The 18,734-nt window shown below is 42.3% G+C and overlaps 1 protein-coding gene across 2 annotated transcripts; it reads right to left on the bottom strand.

Moving 5' to 3' along the window:
* Positions 1-880: 880 nt before the first annotated feature.
* CDO1 (cysteine dioxygenase type 1) lies at positions 881-16,862 on the bottom strand. Of its 2 annotated transcripts, XM_074931429.1 has the most exons (6): positions 16,518-16,862; positions 14,046-14,123; positions 11,893-12,050; positions 9,218-9,387; positions 6,978-7,028; positions 881-5,624 (listed from the first exon to the last, which is right to left on the bottom strand). In XM_074931429.1, exons 1-5 carry the CDS (start codon positions 16,694-16,696, stop codon positions 6,999-7,001), a joined length of 615 nt encoding a protein of 204 aa, XP_074787530.1. In that variant the 5' UTR covers positions 16,697-16,862; the 3' UTR covers positions 881-5,624; positions 6,978-6,998. The 2 variants fall into 2 exon arrangements, with proteins under 2 accessions (XP_074787530.1, XP_074787529.1); XM_074931428.1 differs by lacking the exon at positions 881-5,624 and having other exon boundaries at positions 6,260-7,028; positions 16,518-16,857.
* Between the last annotated feature and the right edge of the window lie 1,872 nt (positions 16,863-18,734).

Below are 18,734 nucleotides of genomic sequence, written 5' to 3' on the forward strand. Positions count from 1 at the left end.
TTTTCCATTTGGTTTTAATCACTTTCAGGTCTGTGGAAAAGACCTGCACAAGTATTTGGGACTTTCTGATTATGAAAGATGCCTTTACTGAGTGTTATGATTGTGACTTCAGACTCAAAGACTACTATAAAATATCTGGTGTTATTTCCTTTGGGAGTGGTCTTTCCCTGTAAAGGAGCACTTGATATTTCTACGTCTTAGTTCAGCTTTTTAGCCTTACAATAGAAGTGCAAGGTAACTGAATTATAGGTGCTCTATGAGAACATATATTCTTCTTATATTTTAGCTCTCCATGGAAGATGATATATTTTTAGGCAGCAACAGAAACACGGACTAACTAAATGGATTGGAAACTAGCATGGGGTTTGCATCACTTTTGTAGAGCTATCTTTTCTGTCTGACAGAAGGTGACCATTTTCACTGTGCCTCAATTCCCTTATTATTAAAGAACTTACTATTATTCACCTGTCACAGGCTTGATACAGTAGGAATAAATATTTTTAGAAACACAGATGCTGCATCAGTTGAGGCTATACAAGTTACTTAGACATAATTTAGCTTATTTGGTGTATCAGAGTCTAATTCTGTAATACCTATACTTCCATGATCCATGGAGGAATGACACTAGTGGTATCACATTGCATGTAAGAAGGCAGCAAAATTTGCACTCTTATACCTTATGCAATTATTTTTGTTGAGAGCCCTGAGTACTTTTCCTGCCTGGTTTGAAAAAGTTTACAATTGGAATATTGCACTGCTCTGAAAAATGTCCTAACTACTGTGTTAACAAAAATTCTAAGTTTGGGGAGTCTGCAGATGACTTAAGCTGTTTTTTCAAGTGTTTTGTGCCAGCAGGGCAGGAACCAGAATCCAGACCATAAACCTTAACCCAAGAGTTTTATTTTTCCAGGATATAAGAACCCCAAAGTAGGGATAACAAATGACAGGACCTCCTTAATCTGGGTTTATGTTGCAATGAAGCAGTGAAGTGAAATGCAAAACCAGAGAGGCATGCTATTTGTTTTAATTGATGCAATGATGTAGGAAGACGCTTTTCCCTCTCATGCTTGCCTTTTGCCTAGAGATTCTAATTCTGAATACTCCTGGCCAACATGAAACGTCGGAGGTTAAAGCTTTTCTCCAGCAGTGAAGGACTACATTTTCACTCATAAGAACCATGTTCAGGCAGGGCCACTGCTTGAAGTCTCAGGTAATACATGTAACCAAAATGAAGCACTCAGTCCCAGTAAAGTCTTAAAATAAGATCCATCTTTTCAACCAATGTGAAATATAAATTGGTTGATGACAGCATTGCTATTCCAACCTATACTGAGAAAAGATTTATCCCAAAAAGGTGATAAGGCTTCGTCCAGCCTCTGAGTTTACAGGGCTATTTTGCACATTTTCTTTGAAGCAGGCTTTTACAAATGCTGTTTTCTTCCTTGTGAATATGTTCGGTAAATATTCTCATATCAGCTATCCCAGGCCCATTCAGAGGCCTAGTTTTGACAGAGGAATAGCCATATGCCACAGGCCTGAGTGCTTCCCAGCAGGTTTTTCAGTGAAATGTTCAAACCTTGGTTTCTGTAATCATATGTAACCAAACCTCAGGTGAACTTGGTCTTTGCAGTAGCAAGAGACCCTCAGCATTTACAGAGTAGTTCTCTAATCTCCAGAGCTATTCTGGCTCCTCAGGATTGCCTGTCCTTATGCTTAGGACATGCACTTTCAGGGCCACTCTTTAAGTGAGTGATCAACAGGTCTCTGCACCTAGCGCCAAGCACTCACACAGCTGTTTTGCAGTTCTCTTAAGGGCAAAGCTTTGTATTTGCCTGCAGATAGAAACAAGGGAAAAAATATTTTTCAGCACGCTTATTTAATCAGAGTGCTCACTGCAAATAGGTGATGTGTTTCAGGGGCATCTTTTTCAGCTAGGGAGAGAAGAGGCGGTTCATTTTTCTGGCTGCTGTTCTCAGAGCTTCCTGAGATAGTCAAGACAAGACTAGACTTTCTTTTAGACAAGAAAATCAAACACTTGGCATTCAGAGTGTGATTTAAAAAGCAAGCAAAAATGAAAAAAACAGAGATATGGAGGGTCTGAATCTAAATACTGAGTGGCAGCGGAGAGTGGGACATAGCTGTCATCTAGGGCAGTTTTGCTTTCTAGTCATGGAACATGTTACGCTCATGGCTTTGTGATTCATGTGGTTCTCAGAGAAACTGGCCAGACCAGAGTAGCATGTGCCACACAATCCTCTTATGTTGTTTCTCTAATTATGAATTAAGGAAGCAGGCTAGTGAGGTTTCATCCCCTAAGAAATATATTCATTCACATTTAATCATCATGTTTTAAAATGTTCTTCACCACAATTGGCCATAGGTCAGCCAGTTAGCTAAACTAGATCGAGGAGAACACAGGGCCCTGAAATAATATAAATCTAAAATCAAGAGCAGGATGGTCATGAAAAATAAACCAAAACATGAGCCAGTGAACAGCATACACACTTCATCTTTGTGGTTCAGAAAAGAATTTTTTTTCCTACTGGGAATTGAAGTGCAAATAGAGTCCATTTTGGCATTAAGTGTTCCTCTGAATCTACAATAAAACAGGAAAGAGGCACACCTCAGCTGTCAAGAAGTTAGGCTTTATGAGAAAATAATGTACTCATCTGTCTATACCAATGATTTTTAGTGAATTGGAGAGTAAAAGCAAAGAGAAAATATATCTGGAAAAGGTGTTTCATTATTTGTTAAAAAAGCCAAAACTTTTCTTATTTAGCATGCAGGAACAATCAATTAAGTTAGAAGCATTTGTCTGTAGTGCAGTGTAGCGTAAAGTACCCACGGGATTCAACGATTTGAGATCTAATTATTGAATAAAGCTTAACATGAGCTACAAGGGCCAGAACTAGTCATGAAGGCCTGCACAACTGGTGTTTTTTCTTCCTTTACCAGCTGGAGAGGCTAGAGCTACTGTCCATGACTGGAACATAAGACTCTCTGACATTTAAGGACAGCAAAGTCTTTCATAAGCTAAACTGTCAAGAGCAGAATACGTAGTATAGTTGAAAAGTACTGAACTTCACGTCGTTCTACTTGTCTCTGCAAACAGAGTCACTGTAGACAGGTCACCTCTTTTAACCTTGGGAAGGCTATATCCTTGCTACACAGCTTTCTCTTGGCCATGAGAGGAGTGTGAAAAAATAACTATAAAGATTAGGTAATGAATAGCACATATTGTATCTCTGTGGTTTAGAGAAAAAAGTTTGTAATGGAAGCAGGGTTACATATAGAGTGGACTTTGATTCTGCTCTGTTCCTCCATACATCAACAATGGAAGAAGATGAATAACGCTCATACATCAAGAGACTGTCACCCAGGCTTCAATAACAAATTTACATATGCTAAGATTTTGTAGTGAGTTAGACAGAAAGTAACTCCAGGCGAAGTAACTCTAGGCTCAATTATCCACAAGAACATTAAGAAACTGTTTATGCAGCAAGGGACTCTCTCTGAGCAACAATTCCTGTTAGAGGTTTCAGAGCTCCCATACCTCTCAGCATGGGAAAAAAAAGCTGCTCACGTGCTGGTTATACATAGGTGACAACTCCCAGAATGAAAACTCCCACATGTCCTGTATTTCTTTCTGATAAGCTAGTTCTCATCAACCATAGTTACACAGACAGGGATAGCATTTTCATTCCCAGAAGAGTCCCTCTTGTCAGCTTTTCCCTTGCATATGGCATATGCCTTCCCAGAGACTCTTTGCTACTAGCCTTCCCATGTAAAACATGTCTTTGATAAACAACTTCTCTTACTGCAAAATCTCTAATAATGACTCTCCAAAACAAAAACAAAACCACCAAACCCTTGCAATTTGCTGAATTCATGTAGATATTGCTGTTTGTTCCACTCCTCATGTGACTTTGCGTTCCTGTGTCTTTCTGTTGAAGCTCCTTCACTGAAATCTTAGTTAATACACCAAATCATAGTTAGGCTGAGTTCTTCCTGCTGTTGCCAACCTGAATGATTTAGTAGTATTAGTGATTTAGGGCAGCATCTCTTACCACTTAAGGATTTAAACTGAAACACATGTGAAAAACTCTCTTCAGTTTACAGTGACACTGCTCAATAACATCTTTCCAGATGAAAGCATATGAAACACTAAACATCTGCTCATCGCCCACTGAAAGCTAATTGTCAGCCTACAGCATATTGCTACCTCATCAGCTGGCCATTTAGCACTACTCCAAATCTTGAGTACTTTCATGTGCCAGAAGGTTTAATACTTTGCCTGTTCAGCCATAACAATGCGCAAAAACTATTTTGTTGTTACTGGTTTCTGTGTTTTAAACCAACATAGGTTATGTGAACTTATTTGTGTAGGGGAAAAGGTGAGTCTATTTCTCATTATACTGCTTGATATTGATTATATATTACTTTTGGTACGTACCAGCTTTATGCTTGTGCTGTACAGAGCGCAAGATGCATTGCTAGTGCTTAGCAAGTAGCAAAGCGCTGGCTTTGGCATTCTAAGGACTCTGGACCCAATTAATCATTTCTCTAGAGGTTTCCTGTATTTGTGCCCTTTATGTTGGATAGATTACTCCCTTATATTTCTGGTATGGCAGGCATAAGTACCTGGTAAGCACCTATGTCTGAAACACTGAAATTCCTGTATTATTCATTGCAGTGTATGATGCCATATTTACTGTGGCTAAACAGTTTTGAGGACAACTTGGGTAGATAGTTGTTATCTTCTCTGCTTATATTTTCCCTGCCTCACTTGCTAGGCATGTGTGTGGCTAGCTGAAGTACTGCCTAAGTTTCTGTATCAATGGATCTTGCTACAGCTAGCTGCTGTCATTGCTGCTGTGCTTCTTGGCTGTCTCTCTGATCTTTTCAGTTCCCTTGACCCGACTAAATCAGTGATCTACAAGCTATTGGGTTTGTCCTTTAATTTAACCTAGTAAGCAAAATCAGAATGAATATGCTATATTTGAAGTTAGTTAAGTGAAACTGTTCATTTCCTGTGGGAAGACTGAGGAAGACAAGAAGCAATGGGTGCAAACTGAAATGCAAGACATTTTGTCTAAAAGTAAGGCTTTTCTACAGTGAAGGTGGTCAAACACTGGAAGAGTTTGCCCAGAGAGGCTGTGAAGCCTCCTTCCTTGGAGATACTCAAAACCAAACTAGACAGTCCTGAGCTACCTGCTCAAGGTGACCCTGCATGAGCAGGGCGGCTGGACCGCCAGCCTCAGCTCAGCTCTGGTGCTGGGCCACTCTCACAACTTGATCCATGACAAATGAAGAAGCTCAAGCCCAACATCTGGCTTGACAAGATTTTTCAGGAATTGGTTCATAGTGAATGAGAAAGAAACATGCTAAACACTGGGGTATGCTGGAGCCCAGGAAAAGCACAGGGGATTCTTTTCGCTTGCAGTGTCATTGTTCCTAATCCTTCTTTCAGTTTTGGGCTGCACATTCCCTTGACCCCTCTTTGGCACAGCCTCCAGGTCCACTTCATGCAGATAGTCCCCAATTACTGCTGATTCTTATCCCTGTTCTTTTGTCTTTAGGCCTGCTTTTTCTTCTTCTTACATGCCCCCTTTCTTCCTCCTCCCCTGAAAAAAAAAAAAAAAAAAAAAAGACTGAAAAGACTCTTGCAAAGCACCTACTGCTTTCCCACTGGCCTTCAAGGAGTAATTGCTTCCTAAGGGCATAGGTTCATTTTAAAACTGCTTAAACATTTTTTGGAAATTTAATAGAGCCTCCCGGGAGACAGGGTCTCATAAAATAAATATTTTCTGGGCATGTCAATATGGAGGGAAATATGGGACTCATCTAAGGAGGATACTGTTAAAACTTAAACTGGTGCCTGAGTAACCAGCAGTCACTAGGAGACTAGGGGACTTGCTACACAGTTACATTATTAGCTGCATTAAATGAATGGGATAGCCTCAGTGCAGGCAGCTTTGATAATTCTGGTAAGTTTAATTTGAGTTAACTTTTTCCAAGATGGTTCTTTCCTTGTAACTATATCTGGAGAATAAAACTAAGCACCAGTGAACTCAGTGGCAGAACTCCCACCAACTTAATTTGGATCAGGATTCTTCGCATGTTTGAAATACTTTCAGCTTTTTAAAGCCTTTCCTAATAGTGTATTGCTTGGAAAAGACTTTGGTGTTCATGAGGAATGTTTTAGTAAAGTGTGATGAATATTTTAGTTACCATGAGAAAAAGGCTGAAAACTTTGAAATGTGCACAAATCCAGTTTTATTTCAGTTACCTTCTTCAGTAGGTATATGGAACACTTTGGAAACTGGACATTAGCTGAATTAAGTACGATTAGTCTTATTAAAAACCCAAATCTCTGCCCAATCAGTTTTGAAGATCATTGTACATGAAGCACTGCACTGCTCCTATTTAAAACAAGATCTGACAAATGAAATTGTAAAAAACAAAAAGTAAAAAATGCATTAAACTATCAAAATGGTCTAGAGCATTAAAACCTAAAAGTCTTAATTAAGACAAACAAACAAACAAAAGCTGCTGCTAGCTGTATCTAGTGTACTACCCATAGGTACAAGTGACTGGAAGCTTAGAAGTTTATAATAGTTACTAATTACATGGAGAGCATACATACACACAGGACTATTAAGTAGTGTCAGATGATGTTTAAAAACCTTATTTCTGAATTGTCAGAGTGGTATTAGAAGTGGAATTAAAAGGAGGCTAGAATCAGAAAACAAACTACTTAATTCTGACAGGAGCCTAAGAAAAGGCATCTAACCTCTGAAGTAGTTTACGGCACTAGTTAGCTTAATGTCCCACAATCGGCATTCGCTCAGAAGAACTGCGGGTAGCCTGGAAGCTGCCCTAGTATACTCCTATGTACAAGGTATAGAAATATAGCTGTCTGTCGGCCCTAGCCATGCGAGTCTTCTGTCCCTGGTTAAACATTCAGTAGGTCTTACGCAAACGCATGCTGCTGCTTCTCAGTTGTTCTCCTGTGGCACTGCTGTTGCCTAAAAGGAAAGAGGAGAGGTTGCTGTTTTAAGGAAAGAGACAGTCACCACCGACTTCATGTTCTCAGCATGCACCTTTATCCCCAGAATAACTCAGAGCCTTAAAATACTTCGTGCATTTATTTTCAGTACTCCTTTCTAGTTTTATAGAGGACACCATGCACCCGACAAAATCACCTTGTTCATTGGCTCTGTGTGACCACAAGCAAGCCCACAGCAGAAGGGACAGCTGGGGAGTGACTCCTCCTTCAAGCTATCTTCTCTCCCTGATACTCTGCTCTACTTTGTTTTGACAAAAACTGCTTGAATGTACATCTTGGAAAGTAAGCTGCAAAGAGAAACCACCTCTCCCAGCAAAATTCTTGGCAGCGGGAACGGATGTGCTGTGACACCCAAGACAAAATCAGTTTTCCCTTGGTGAAATTTCACATCAGTATTCTCATGGTTTGTACCTGATGTGTGAAAACAGTTACTTCCACAGGCAAGTCCTTGGACATACTGTATACTATTTTAAGGCTTATATAACTTGTTATGTATTTAGTGGAGTTAGTTAATTAGAACTTCATCATAACCAGGAGCCACTAGGGATTTACCTGTGTGTTTTACCTGCAGAAAAATTTAAAACAAAGGGGAAGCACTGAATCTGCTTTAGCTAGACAGATCTTCTCACTCATAAAAGATACACAAGTATATTTTACATTACTCTCTTGGTATTTTTAACTTATAGCTGTCTGTCTTCCTATGTCTTTTTGAGATCTGGCAAGCAGAAGAAAGTTTGATTTTCTAGTCAGCTTTCCAGACACCCTCACTGAGACCAGAAGGTTTTTGTAGTGTGAAGTAATTTCAGGCAGTTGGAGGGCCCAGACTTGCTACCACTTTCTCCCTTACTGGAATTCCATTTACAGGAATTCATGAAAGAGACCCAATGATTAAGATTTACCTCTCTGCTGTAAGCCAGCTTCAGTTTCCCACAAAAGGTAGTAACATTGCCAGATGGTTACAGATCAAGAGTAGGAAAATAGTCCAAGTCAAAATGTCTAGTCTCGCTTGCTATCTTACATACTTCATATTCAAGAAACAAAAAGAAAGCAAGCAAACACTGAACTTTCGTGTGAATTTTGTTCAATATTTTTCCATGTTAACTTCCCTTTAAAATCTGAATTATAAATTTGAGTTTACTTTCTCAAGGACCTTTAAAACTCAGGAAGGTCAAAGTTTGTGGTTCAGCTGTCTGGTAAAGTTGTAATCATGCAATGTGACAAGCTTCAGAGAAATAATTTACATGGTACTTGTTGATTATATAAAACTTTAACAGGATCTTAGTAAGGGCTCACTCCAGGAAACTCCTGAGCACTGAATTTCTGGCTTCAGTGAAAGTGTTCTGTATCTAACAAAACTGAACAGTCTTTGAACCCCTGTGGCTGAACATCAAGAATCTGTCTTTTCTCCCCATATAAGTAGTTATGATTCCCAATGCATGGAAGAGCACTAAAAGGAACCCTATTAAGCTCTCCCAGATGTCCTAGATTAGTCCCCCAAAGCTGATATTAAGATTGCTTTTCTATGCAAATAAAATCTCATGGCATTGCTCAAGAATGCGGACAACAGCCAGCCAGCCTACTCTCACTCAGAGCAAGTCTTTCTATGTCAAAGTCTTAATTTTAAAGAATTCAAATAAATTTATTAAAGAATTCTTAAGAGTAAACTACAAGGTTTAAAACAACTGACTTGAAATGTGATGCTTTTTGGCAGAACAGCTGAGGCAGGAAATGTTACACATGACTTAAGTTCACCAAAACAGTGTAGCTGCTTCACAGTATTCCATTCACTAGGTTGCGTTTACCATCATTTGCTGCCTGAAGACGCTTAGTTAGTAGCAAAATTCTCATTAATCCTCCACTCTGCTTGGAACTGATTTCCTCCTGACAAGGAGGTGTCAAGCTACAAAGCAGGGAACTCCACATGAGGGAGGTGCAATTTGACAAATGGAGTAGTATTTGGAAGCAGGTTCTATCCTGGTCCTGTCTCTATGCAGACATGCCCTGCAGAAGGCAGGGCTGCTGGACATCCTGCTTGCCCTGGGGCACTGGTGCTCTGCCCTGTGCAGGCAAGAGGGAAGCCCCTCATGCCCAGCCCCACAGGGTCTCAGAGCCTGGGGCCAGGCAGGGAGCATGTTATCTCATACTTACACAGAGAGTCCTTTCTCCAAACTGGCTGTAGAAGGTCATTTTGACTTTGTGCTTGTGTCCAGTCCTCTGATCAAAGGTGTTACAGCTGTCAAAGGGCGGGCTGTACAAATGCAGGCTAACAGCAGATTCAGTGTGGCTTATGTTCTCCACACGGTGCAGGCCAATGGAGTCTGTAACAGCAAGGGCATGAAACAAGAAGTTGTGTTAGTGGGAAGATATATCAAGATCACAGATGCCTGTAAAAATGCTTTCTAAGCTGAAACTCATGAGCAAGACAGTTAGGCATGCCCGTGCTTTTACGGGCAAAGAGTAACTCAGTGCAGGGATTTTGACTGCTGTTCTCTAGCACAGATTCCTAAATACACTGGTAATTCAAAATACGTTATTGCTTTCCACACTTCATGTAACTTCTATATTACCTGCTACAGGATAAAGGCCAGTAGAAATCCAGAGATACTTAAGGAAGGCCATGCTGTCAATAATTTCCTAGCTACCATTCCCAAAGGACTTCAAGGTTATTTAATTTCCTAGCAGTATACTGCTGTTTCAGATGCTCCAGAAGCAGGAAGATTTGCGTTTCTAAAAATCAGCAAGACACGTTGCAGGGAAAAAGTTTTTGTATTGCTAATTCTTAGCCTGGTAACAAGGATATCAGTCACAAGTCAGCTACGTGTATTTGGGGCATGGACTTATGGACAGAGATATAATTGTCTTCTACTGCAGGCATCTGTTTCCTAATTAATCCTTCCATTTTATTCATTTGGAGAATAGCCTTTTCATTTGTCTGGTCTTTCGACTAAGGTGACAAATAAGTAGTGACTGGCATGCTTCCAGCTCTTAACTGAATAGTAAGCATAACTGAACACGTAATAAAACAAGGCACTGTCTGTTGTGTGTTTAGTAATGAAGTAATGGTACTTTCTCCAATGGTGGGGTAGATTCAAGATATTACATAAAAATGTAAGAACTACATCCATGAAACAAACCATTTCCATTCTACACTACAGTGGAGTTTTTCAGTTACCTAAAAGAGACCTTGAATTTAGATTTATAACCCTGCTGTAAAAACAACTCAGGCCTTTGTACTTGAATTAATATGTTATATAATACCTAGGACTGTGTTGTGCAATGTAGGCATGATACCTTGAGAATCATGAGTACACTCTTAACTCTGATACATTTGAAGTTTAAGCCCAAAGTGTAATTAGAATAGTTTATCTAAACAGAGAACGTAGGGGGAAAAAAAAGTCTTAAATCTGTGCTCCTCTAATGGAGATTTGAATAAACACTGTTTAGTGAGTTCTAACCTTAAGAACAAAGTACAAGAACAACCAAGAACCACACAATAGAAACATGAAGGTCACTCACTATTGAAGTAGCTAGGGCAATCAACACACTGTCGGTGTTTTCCTTCTACTTGTTTTACCCGTTTCTTTTAAACCAAAACATTTGTTATGAAACATGGCAGAGATCCAAACTGCCTCAGAGAACTGGATACCAAATTTGTTTAAAACAACCAAGGAAGCCTTGGCTCAAACGCACACAGGGTGGTTGCATTGGAAAAGAACTGTATAGGTAAGAAAACCTGACTGAGTCTGAGAACCCACATCCCTGGCATGGGAGCATCAGCAGATGTGTCAAACTCCTTTCATTTCCTGTCCTATGTGTTTTGTGTTTTCACTTAATGTGGCATACCATCAACGAAGGGCTTTAGAGCACTAGTCTTTCTTCCCCAATGCCCTCACCTGTCTTAGTCCAGAATCCAGCATAAGGCTCCCTCCAGCTGGGGAGCTCCCAAGAGCAGCCCCACAAGCTGCATGCTCTGGCTTTTAACTCATCACATAAAAGGCAGATGGCCCTCTTTTCTGATGCTTTGCTTTTGTTCTGTTGAAATCTCTGCTGTTCAGCGTGATGTGCAATATCTTTCAAAGCATCAGAAGACATTACACCCAGATGGCCATTCCAGGATGGCCTCCAGTGTGGCAGAAGGTGTAGTTACAGATATGTGCAATGGCATGGATTTAGGCATCTAGGGAGCCTTACTGGTGGAGACTTAGTCCCCTCTCAGTATCTGTGGAGTCAGGCGTTTTTTTTGTTAATTGGGTAGACCTGAGCATTTAAATTCTGCTGACGCTGCACTTCAGCACTACAGTCTTTTGTTAGTTTGGACAAGAAGTAACACTGAGGATAAGAGCCTCTGCTCCTGGCTGATCAATTTATTCTATAGACAGCTTTTACATTTTTGGCCTAGTATTTCCATGACTGACTATAAGGATTATTTCTTTGAAAAAACATGAAGGTGATTAAGCTATATAAGTTTTGGTTCCCCTGTTTCTCATAATGTACTATTCAAGGTCTATGCTTACAAGCAATTTCAGATACTCATTCAGTACACAGTGCTGAAAGCTGCTTGGTCTAGAGGAGATAACCAGCATATTTAAGTATCAAACAATTGTTGCAATGTCTTAAGACTGAGTTAAAAGGACATATTTTTTTGTTGTCTGTTTTATTGAACCAAAGAAAGTTGTGCAGCATCTAGAGAGGCATGATCTTAAACTGTGCATAAATCCATCAGTATTATACTGCTAAAGTAGGAGACTAGAGAACAGATTAACTCCTCTGTCAGGAATAAGACTCATGGGTGTGTAGTTGTCAAAACAAGCCTAGTAGCTTACCATTAATGTAGGCACACTGATTTTCCCTCAAAACTCGTTCTGATTTCTTAGTCATTTCACCGTTCCCTTTTTTCTCAGGCCATTCAAACAGTGTCTCCTTTAGATTTCCCTGGAGGATCTTCATAAAGCAGTGTGAGTCAGTGTGATCATGGATGCTGCTATATATGTAAAGAGAATAATCAAACTCAGTATGATACACATATTTAATTTCAGTACAGCAAACAGGACAGATGGCATAGTATATTATATCTGGACATAGCCCTAGAAAGAAGTGTCATTGCATGAGGGTCATGCACAAAAAGTCTTAGGAAAAAAAACATTCACAGTGACTAAGGTATGCCTACTTAAAACTGCTACTTTAGAAATGCATTAAAATAAGCTCACATACAGCAGGACTTGGAAAAGAGTCAGATATTGATCAACCTATGACTTTGTCACAGTGAAATACAAAGGAAGTCTGGAGAAGGGAGGAAGACAGAAAAATTCTTCAGAACATAAAAACTCTTGTGGGCCAAGAAACAAAATGACTCTTTCCACAGTGACCCCAGCCAGAGATTGGTATAAATTTGCAAGTATACCTGATACTTGCAGATCTACCATGATCACTCCTGAAACATGGGGGAACTTCTGCTTAATTTCCATGGTCTCTTCACTGATGGGGGATCCAGGCATTTGTTGAAGAAAAAAATGCAGTACTTACTCTGATAGTACTAAGTACAACCAGCTACAGTAAATTGTTAATTTCACTCATTTAGCAAAACATGAACAAACCAGCAGGATCTTGTATGATTTGTTTGCTTGCTTGATCTGTTTCCTTGCTCCAAAGTATATTTTAATTGCTACATTAGGAGACATATGGAGTAGATATGTAGTTGAGTTTTGGGGGTTTTGGTTTTGTTTTTTAGATAGAGGACTAACTGTTACAGAAGTCAATGAGATTAGGACAAAGGGAGAGCTCTCCATTCATCAGTGATGAGGGAGAAGGGGGAATTTGACCCTCCCAGAAGTACAGTGTTAATGAGTTTCAGTCAAAATCTTAGTACCTGTACTAAGTTTTCAGTACTTGTACTGTACAGTATTTGTACTGTTTCCAGTAAACAAATTTCAGGGTTTCTTACAAACTGAGATGTCAAGAGAGCAGAGCTTGCTTGAGGCACAGAACAGTTCACAAATGCCACGTTGTCATGATCCTTCCGCAAGCCATGAGAACAATCTGATCCTCCTGACGAAGGAAGCAAAACCAACTTGTGGTCTCAGTCTAGCTCTAGCAAATGCTCATCCAACTCAAACACAGTTTGACATAAATTACAGGCTTTGTGGGAATAGCTCCGAAGGAGAAGAGGTAGTGGTATTGGTTCCTAAATCCCTCTGAGTATTATGTCATGGACTGCCCTATAGAATACTGTAAATGTTCAATTGCACATTCAGTTAAAACAAATCAAAAACTGCTCCAACATCTCCTTAGATTTTCTATTTATATGCGAGAATAATCAGACAAAATCTGCAAGTTTTCTTATTCTGTATTTTGTTTTAGCCAACATTTTGTGAAAGACCCTCCAAGGGACAGATCCTGACCTCATGTTTGTAGGACTACAGAACCCCATATACAGTCTGTGTACACAACTCAGGAGGCCACATCAGCAGCATGGTCTGTTTTGAGGAAGGAAATTAGATACATGAACCTAAAGAAAGCCAAGTACTCCTGGGAAGGGGCTCTCTGCTCCTAACCTGCAGTCCCAACCCAAACGTATTTTTCCCATCTTGTCACAGAGACAAGTTTTAAATACCATGAGAGAACAAAGACTATTTAAACTGCATCAAGTCCTGCTTCTTGCAATCCAGTGTTGTATGGGTGCCTGCCCACAGGACCCACTGCATCTCTGGGACTAAAAGCTTCCTCTGACAGAAGAGAAGCTTAGATTTGTTAGAAAAGCAGAGCATTTTCAAAAGAATGCTCTAAGAATGTCCATGAGGTACAGACTTGCAAAAGATAGACAATATTCAGGACTGCTATACAAGTAGGAGCTCTGCACTGCTCAGTTTCCAGACACTTTAGCTCACATAGGGTTGATTATTATTCTCTTTTTGTATGACAGCGAAAGATACAGTAGCTTTATATCTGTCTGCTAAAACCATGGTCTTTGGATACGAACCTGCCATGCCCTTCACCCCAGCACAATATCATCAAGTTGAACTTCCCATTTCCATTGTCCACAAGATTTCTTGTATACCTGAAATATAAAGTGTTTGTTTTTTACTGTACTGATATGCTCATAAAAGACAAAATTATACAAAGATATTTATGAAGGAAGCTTGGGACATATAAAAATCCTTTTTCTTGTCTTTTTTGAAAGTCAAGTTTTACTTGAAAAAGAAATTTTATTTTTAAGTTTCTTTTTTTATAAGAAGGCTTTTTTTCTTTTTCTGGGGAAAAAAATGACATATTTTATAATAATGCTTTTGAATTACATAGATGACTGGAGTTTAGGAACTGCGAGTCTGAGACTAGGGTGGTAGACAGGATCAAATCAAAATAGTTATTGAATGAAGTCACTTCAGCATCTGGCTTATAATTAGAAACAGAAGACTGCAATGAAACAAGAAAAATACATGGTTACATTCTTCTGCAGCTCCTTTTCAGATATTCTTGGCTTTCCTTCCATTATGCAGCACTCATTGTACAAAGCCAAAAAATCCCAAAGAAAGGAGATGTCAGGCTTTCTGTACATGGTCCTCCTACTCTGTTCCTGAAAGTTCTATGTCTTGAACTGTAGCATTCGTATGTGGATAAAACACCTGTGAGGTAACTTCTGCCAGCACCTACTTTAAAACAAATTTTATCAGAGCAAGATTTCTTACAGATTTTTCATGTGCCAATTTACAGGTGGCACAGAATAAGCTTGCTTCTAAAGACTTTTTATCAATATGCATGTTCTAGACTGATTTGCTCTCAGGGCTTGAAAACATCTTTAATAGCAACATCTTACGCTTGTTTCCTTGTACTCTCCTGCAAGCCCCCCTCGGGCTACCAGTCGTCTCATTCTGTTGAAAAGTTCACTAGAAAAGGGACTGGGATTTTGCCCTATACATTATTTTCCATAGTGGGGATCTTCTGACCCGGGACTGGTGTTTCTAGCTGTTATGGTGCAAGTATTCCAGCGGGACCTTCTGATTTCATTTTAGCTTTAGTCATGACTATTTGCACTTTACTTTGCCAAGTAAAGCAAATACTTATGCTGATGACAGGATGCCTCACTCTCACCTAAAAGATTGAAACATGGGCACACAGAAAGTGCACTGATGTCAACTGAGTGGATTTTTTTATTCATTTCCCCATAAGACCACTCTATTTTACTCAAGATAAGATGGTCATAACAAATTACTTTCAAAGCATAACATGTATCTATATGCTGCCTCTCACTGCATCCACTGTTTGTGCGTATATTAAGTAGAATATTTTTATTATGACGTCAGAACATAAGCAATCAATGCTGGCATTTGACTGAACTTTTCAAGTGCTGTTATTTCTGTACAGCAGGTCTGGCTGCCCCCCCAAAAAACCCAGGCTGTTATCCATACTTCTAATGTTAGCACACTTTGTTTTTCCGATTCTTAGTGCTCTATGTTCTGTTACAAATTTGTTCTGAATGGAGGACAGTCAACAAGAGGTGAAAGGAGGCTAAAAAAAGTCAAAACATAATGATGCTTTCATGAGAGCAAGGTTAAAAGGAAAAGTTGGGGGAATTTCCTCGGTTATTTTAAAGGAAGTACTCAAATGAAATGTGTTTATATTGAAATTTAAGACGGGGAAGCCAGGAATGGCAGGAGTAAATCAGTTGTTAGCGAAGTAGGAGCGACTTAAAACCCTAACAGGTATTTCCCTTCCTCCTGGCAAGCAGCAAAAAGCTTCGACCTGCACTGCCCCGGAGGAGGAAAGGGTTGGGGGACAGACGGCTCCCGACCCACCGGTAATGCCGGGAATACACGTACCGGCTCCACCACAGAGGCTAGACACCCGCTTAGGAGGGGTCTACTCCCCCAGCCCTGCGCGCCGCGCAGCCCCCGCGCGGCGGTTTCTGCTGCCGACATGCTGGGGTTTTTTGCTCGTTTGTTTTACTTTTTTTGGTTGCTTCGGCAGGTTTCTGTCTCCCCCGCGGATTACCTCGGCGGTCCCGCGGCTGCGGTCCTGCGCGCCGGTCCCGCCGGGGCGGGAACGGGGCGGGGGGGCCGCACCCCACAGGACCGCGGCCGGGGGACCGCGTAGCCCCCCTCCCGGCAGGCCCGGCCCGCAGGGCCGCAGCCGGGGAAGCCCACCGGTGCCGGGTGCAGGGCAACCGCCCGCCGTGCCCGCCGGTGCCGCCATTGGCCGCCGCCGCCCCGCCCGCTCCCCGCCCCCGCCGCGGAGCGCCGCGGTGCCCAGTCCCCTCCGCCCCGGGGGGCTTCTGCCATCCCCCCACTCCCTCCGCCCCATCGGGGCGCTGCCGGAGGGGCTGTGAGCCAGGTCGGGCCGCGGGGGAGCGTCCGCCCAGCGCCCCGGCGGCCCTCGCCCGCCGTCCGCGGCTCTGCCCCGCTTGCGCGGTGAGGGGCGCGGCGCCGGGGGCTCCTCGCTCCGGGGCGCTTTGTACCTGTACTGGTCGAATTTGGCGTACTGCAGCCACTCCTCGGGGTTGCTCTCGTAGGACTCCATCAGCGCCTGCACCTCCTCCACGCAGATTTTGTCCTCGGCGAATATCCGGTGGAGGATGCGGACCAGCTCCTCCAGGCTCCGCGCCTTCCACGTCTCCGTCTGCACCGGCTGCTCCATCGCCGCCGGCTGCTCCGCCGCCGCCAGCCGCTGCCCCCGGCCGGCCCCCGCCGCCTCCCTTTATGCGCCGGGAGGCACGGCGGGAGCCTACCACCGCCCCGGCGGGCGGAGGGGCCGGGCGGCGGCGGGCGGGCCCGCGGCCAGCCGTGCCCGTACCCGGGAGCGGGGCCACCGACCCCGGCGGGCGGGGGCAGCCAGAGCCTCGCACCGCCTGCTTCTGCCTGCCCTCCGACCGCCGACCGTCCATCCAGCGAGGCAGGGCTGTCCAGGGCAGGTCCCGCTTTCACGCCTCGGGCGGGCAGGCAGGCGGGCGGGTGGGAGTTGGGCTCTCCGGCATCGCCGGTGGATGGGATACGAACAGAAGGGGCTGTCGCTGTCGGGCAGAAGGCAGGTTTCCCTCTCCCCGCCAGGCTGCTTCGTGTGCGCATCTTCGTCCCTTTTGGACAAGGTCTGCAGCTCACAAAGCGTGGCCCGCCGTTGCCTCCCTTACTTAGGTCACAGGGAAAGAAGATTCCGGGCAGATAAGCTGCAGCAAAGAAGTGTCAATTTGAGGCTGGCCTTGTAAAATTACATCTAGAAGATGTATTTAAAAGCAACACTGGAATCTAAGTCACACAGAAAATCGCTGCTGGAGATAGATTACTATGCTGAAAGTGCCATTCCTCTAAAAGTGGGCTCTCTGCAGTCGCATTTAGGCATGCTGTGACTACTAGCACTCAGCGTGACACCTAGAAAAGTAGTGAATGGGACAAAGGAGGCCAGGCTAAGATGAGAGACCATCCTTGCCTCCTCAAGTCTGTCAAACCGATATACTGGCTGCAGAGCAAGCAGATGCCATGATACCCATCTTCATGTCCAGTTCAACCATTAATAGGATGTTTACCAGTCATGAATTTTGGCAACAGAATTCACTATACGTCATAGAACTGTGGTTGTTTGGGTTTTTTTAATCTCTCTTGTTTTCTAAAAAAAAGATTGTTCAGCTATTTAGGTCTGCCTGATGAATGTGGGGCTGGAAGTAAGCAGATTGGTGGTGGGGTCTGCCATAGCTCTGAGGCTTAAAAGTGCTCACAATACTGGCAGCTTAAGATTTCCATTAGAGACAGTTACACTGAGGGATTTCTAGCACGTCTGCTTTCTCCTTCCTCTTTCTGACCTGTGCATCAAGTAGGTGTGAGAAAAAGAAACACCATTAATACAGTAGCTACAACTTGAGAGGCTGGATAAATTTCTAGCTCCATGGGAGTTGGGAATACATGCTCATAGATTTAAATGGGCTGGGATCTAGTGCATTGGAGTGAAATACAAATGCACCAAACAGGTACATTGTCAGGCATCAGTCCAGAACATCTTTTGACCCACCGAAACCAGGCCCAACCTTATTGCTACTTTGTTAAAAAGGCGGGGGGGGGGGGGGGGGGGGGGGGAGAGAGAGAGAGAGAGAGAGAGAGAACTGTGACAATTTCAAGCAGACTTTTTAAGGTCTGAAAGAACATAAGACCATCCCTAACCAACAGCCATGGTTAGAGAAGAAAACAACAACCAATCTTCCTGGGAGAATTGCAGGTAATGAACAAACACATCATGTGCTTGAGTAACTTCTTCAAACTCACGGTTAAGAATGAGTGCCTTATTTCCTAATGAAATTTGCCTCAGGTCCATTTTAGCTATTGGTTGGTGCCAAAAGATTGTACGGGAAAAGTAGCACTTCTTTCCAGTACTTGCTTGAGTATTCCCATACGGGCACCACTGAAAGTCCTGTAGGTTGAAAAGAGTTAGAATTACTGTGAAACACCCTATGCCATTTATTTCAAAAGCAGAATTCACATAATTTTAGAGGTTGCTGGAAACTAAATCTTAGAATATAAGTTGTTGTAAGAATCTCCAAAACAGGTTGTGAAATGACCAGTGTGATAAACTTCCAAACATTTTTTTGCTTTTTTTGGAAATTCCCAGTATCTGATTTAAACTACTATCCAGCAGTTCTAGTGTTCCTCTGCTTGTTTGTACACCTATGTGTCTGGTGATGTTCTGATAC

Source organism: Athene noctua, chromosome Z, assembly GCF_965140245.1.
Source record: "Athene noctua chromosome Z, bAthNoc1.hap1.1, whole genome shotgun sequence".
NCBI classification, from domain to species: Eukaryota; Metazoa; Chordata; class Aves; order Strigiformes; family Strigidae; genus Athene; species Athene noctua.

Excerpts from the sequence above, each read along its gene's own strand:
- CDO1 (XM_074931429.1), bottom strand. The coding sequence starts at position 16,696 with ATGGAGCAGCCGGTGCAGACGGAGACGTGGAAGGCGCGGAGCCTGGAG. Across the intron at positions 9,388-11,892 it reads TCAGTGTGCCTACATTAATG|ACTCCATTGGCCTGCACCGT; the intron begins GTAAGCTACTAG and ends TTGCTGTTACAG. Across the intron at positions 7,029-9,217 it reads TTGGAGAAAGGACTCTCTGT|GCAACAGCAGTGCCACAGGA; the intron begins GTAAGTATGAGA and ends CTTTCCTTTTAG.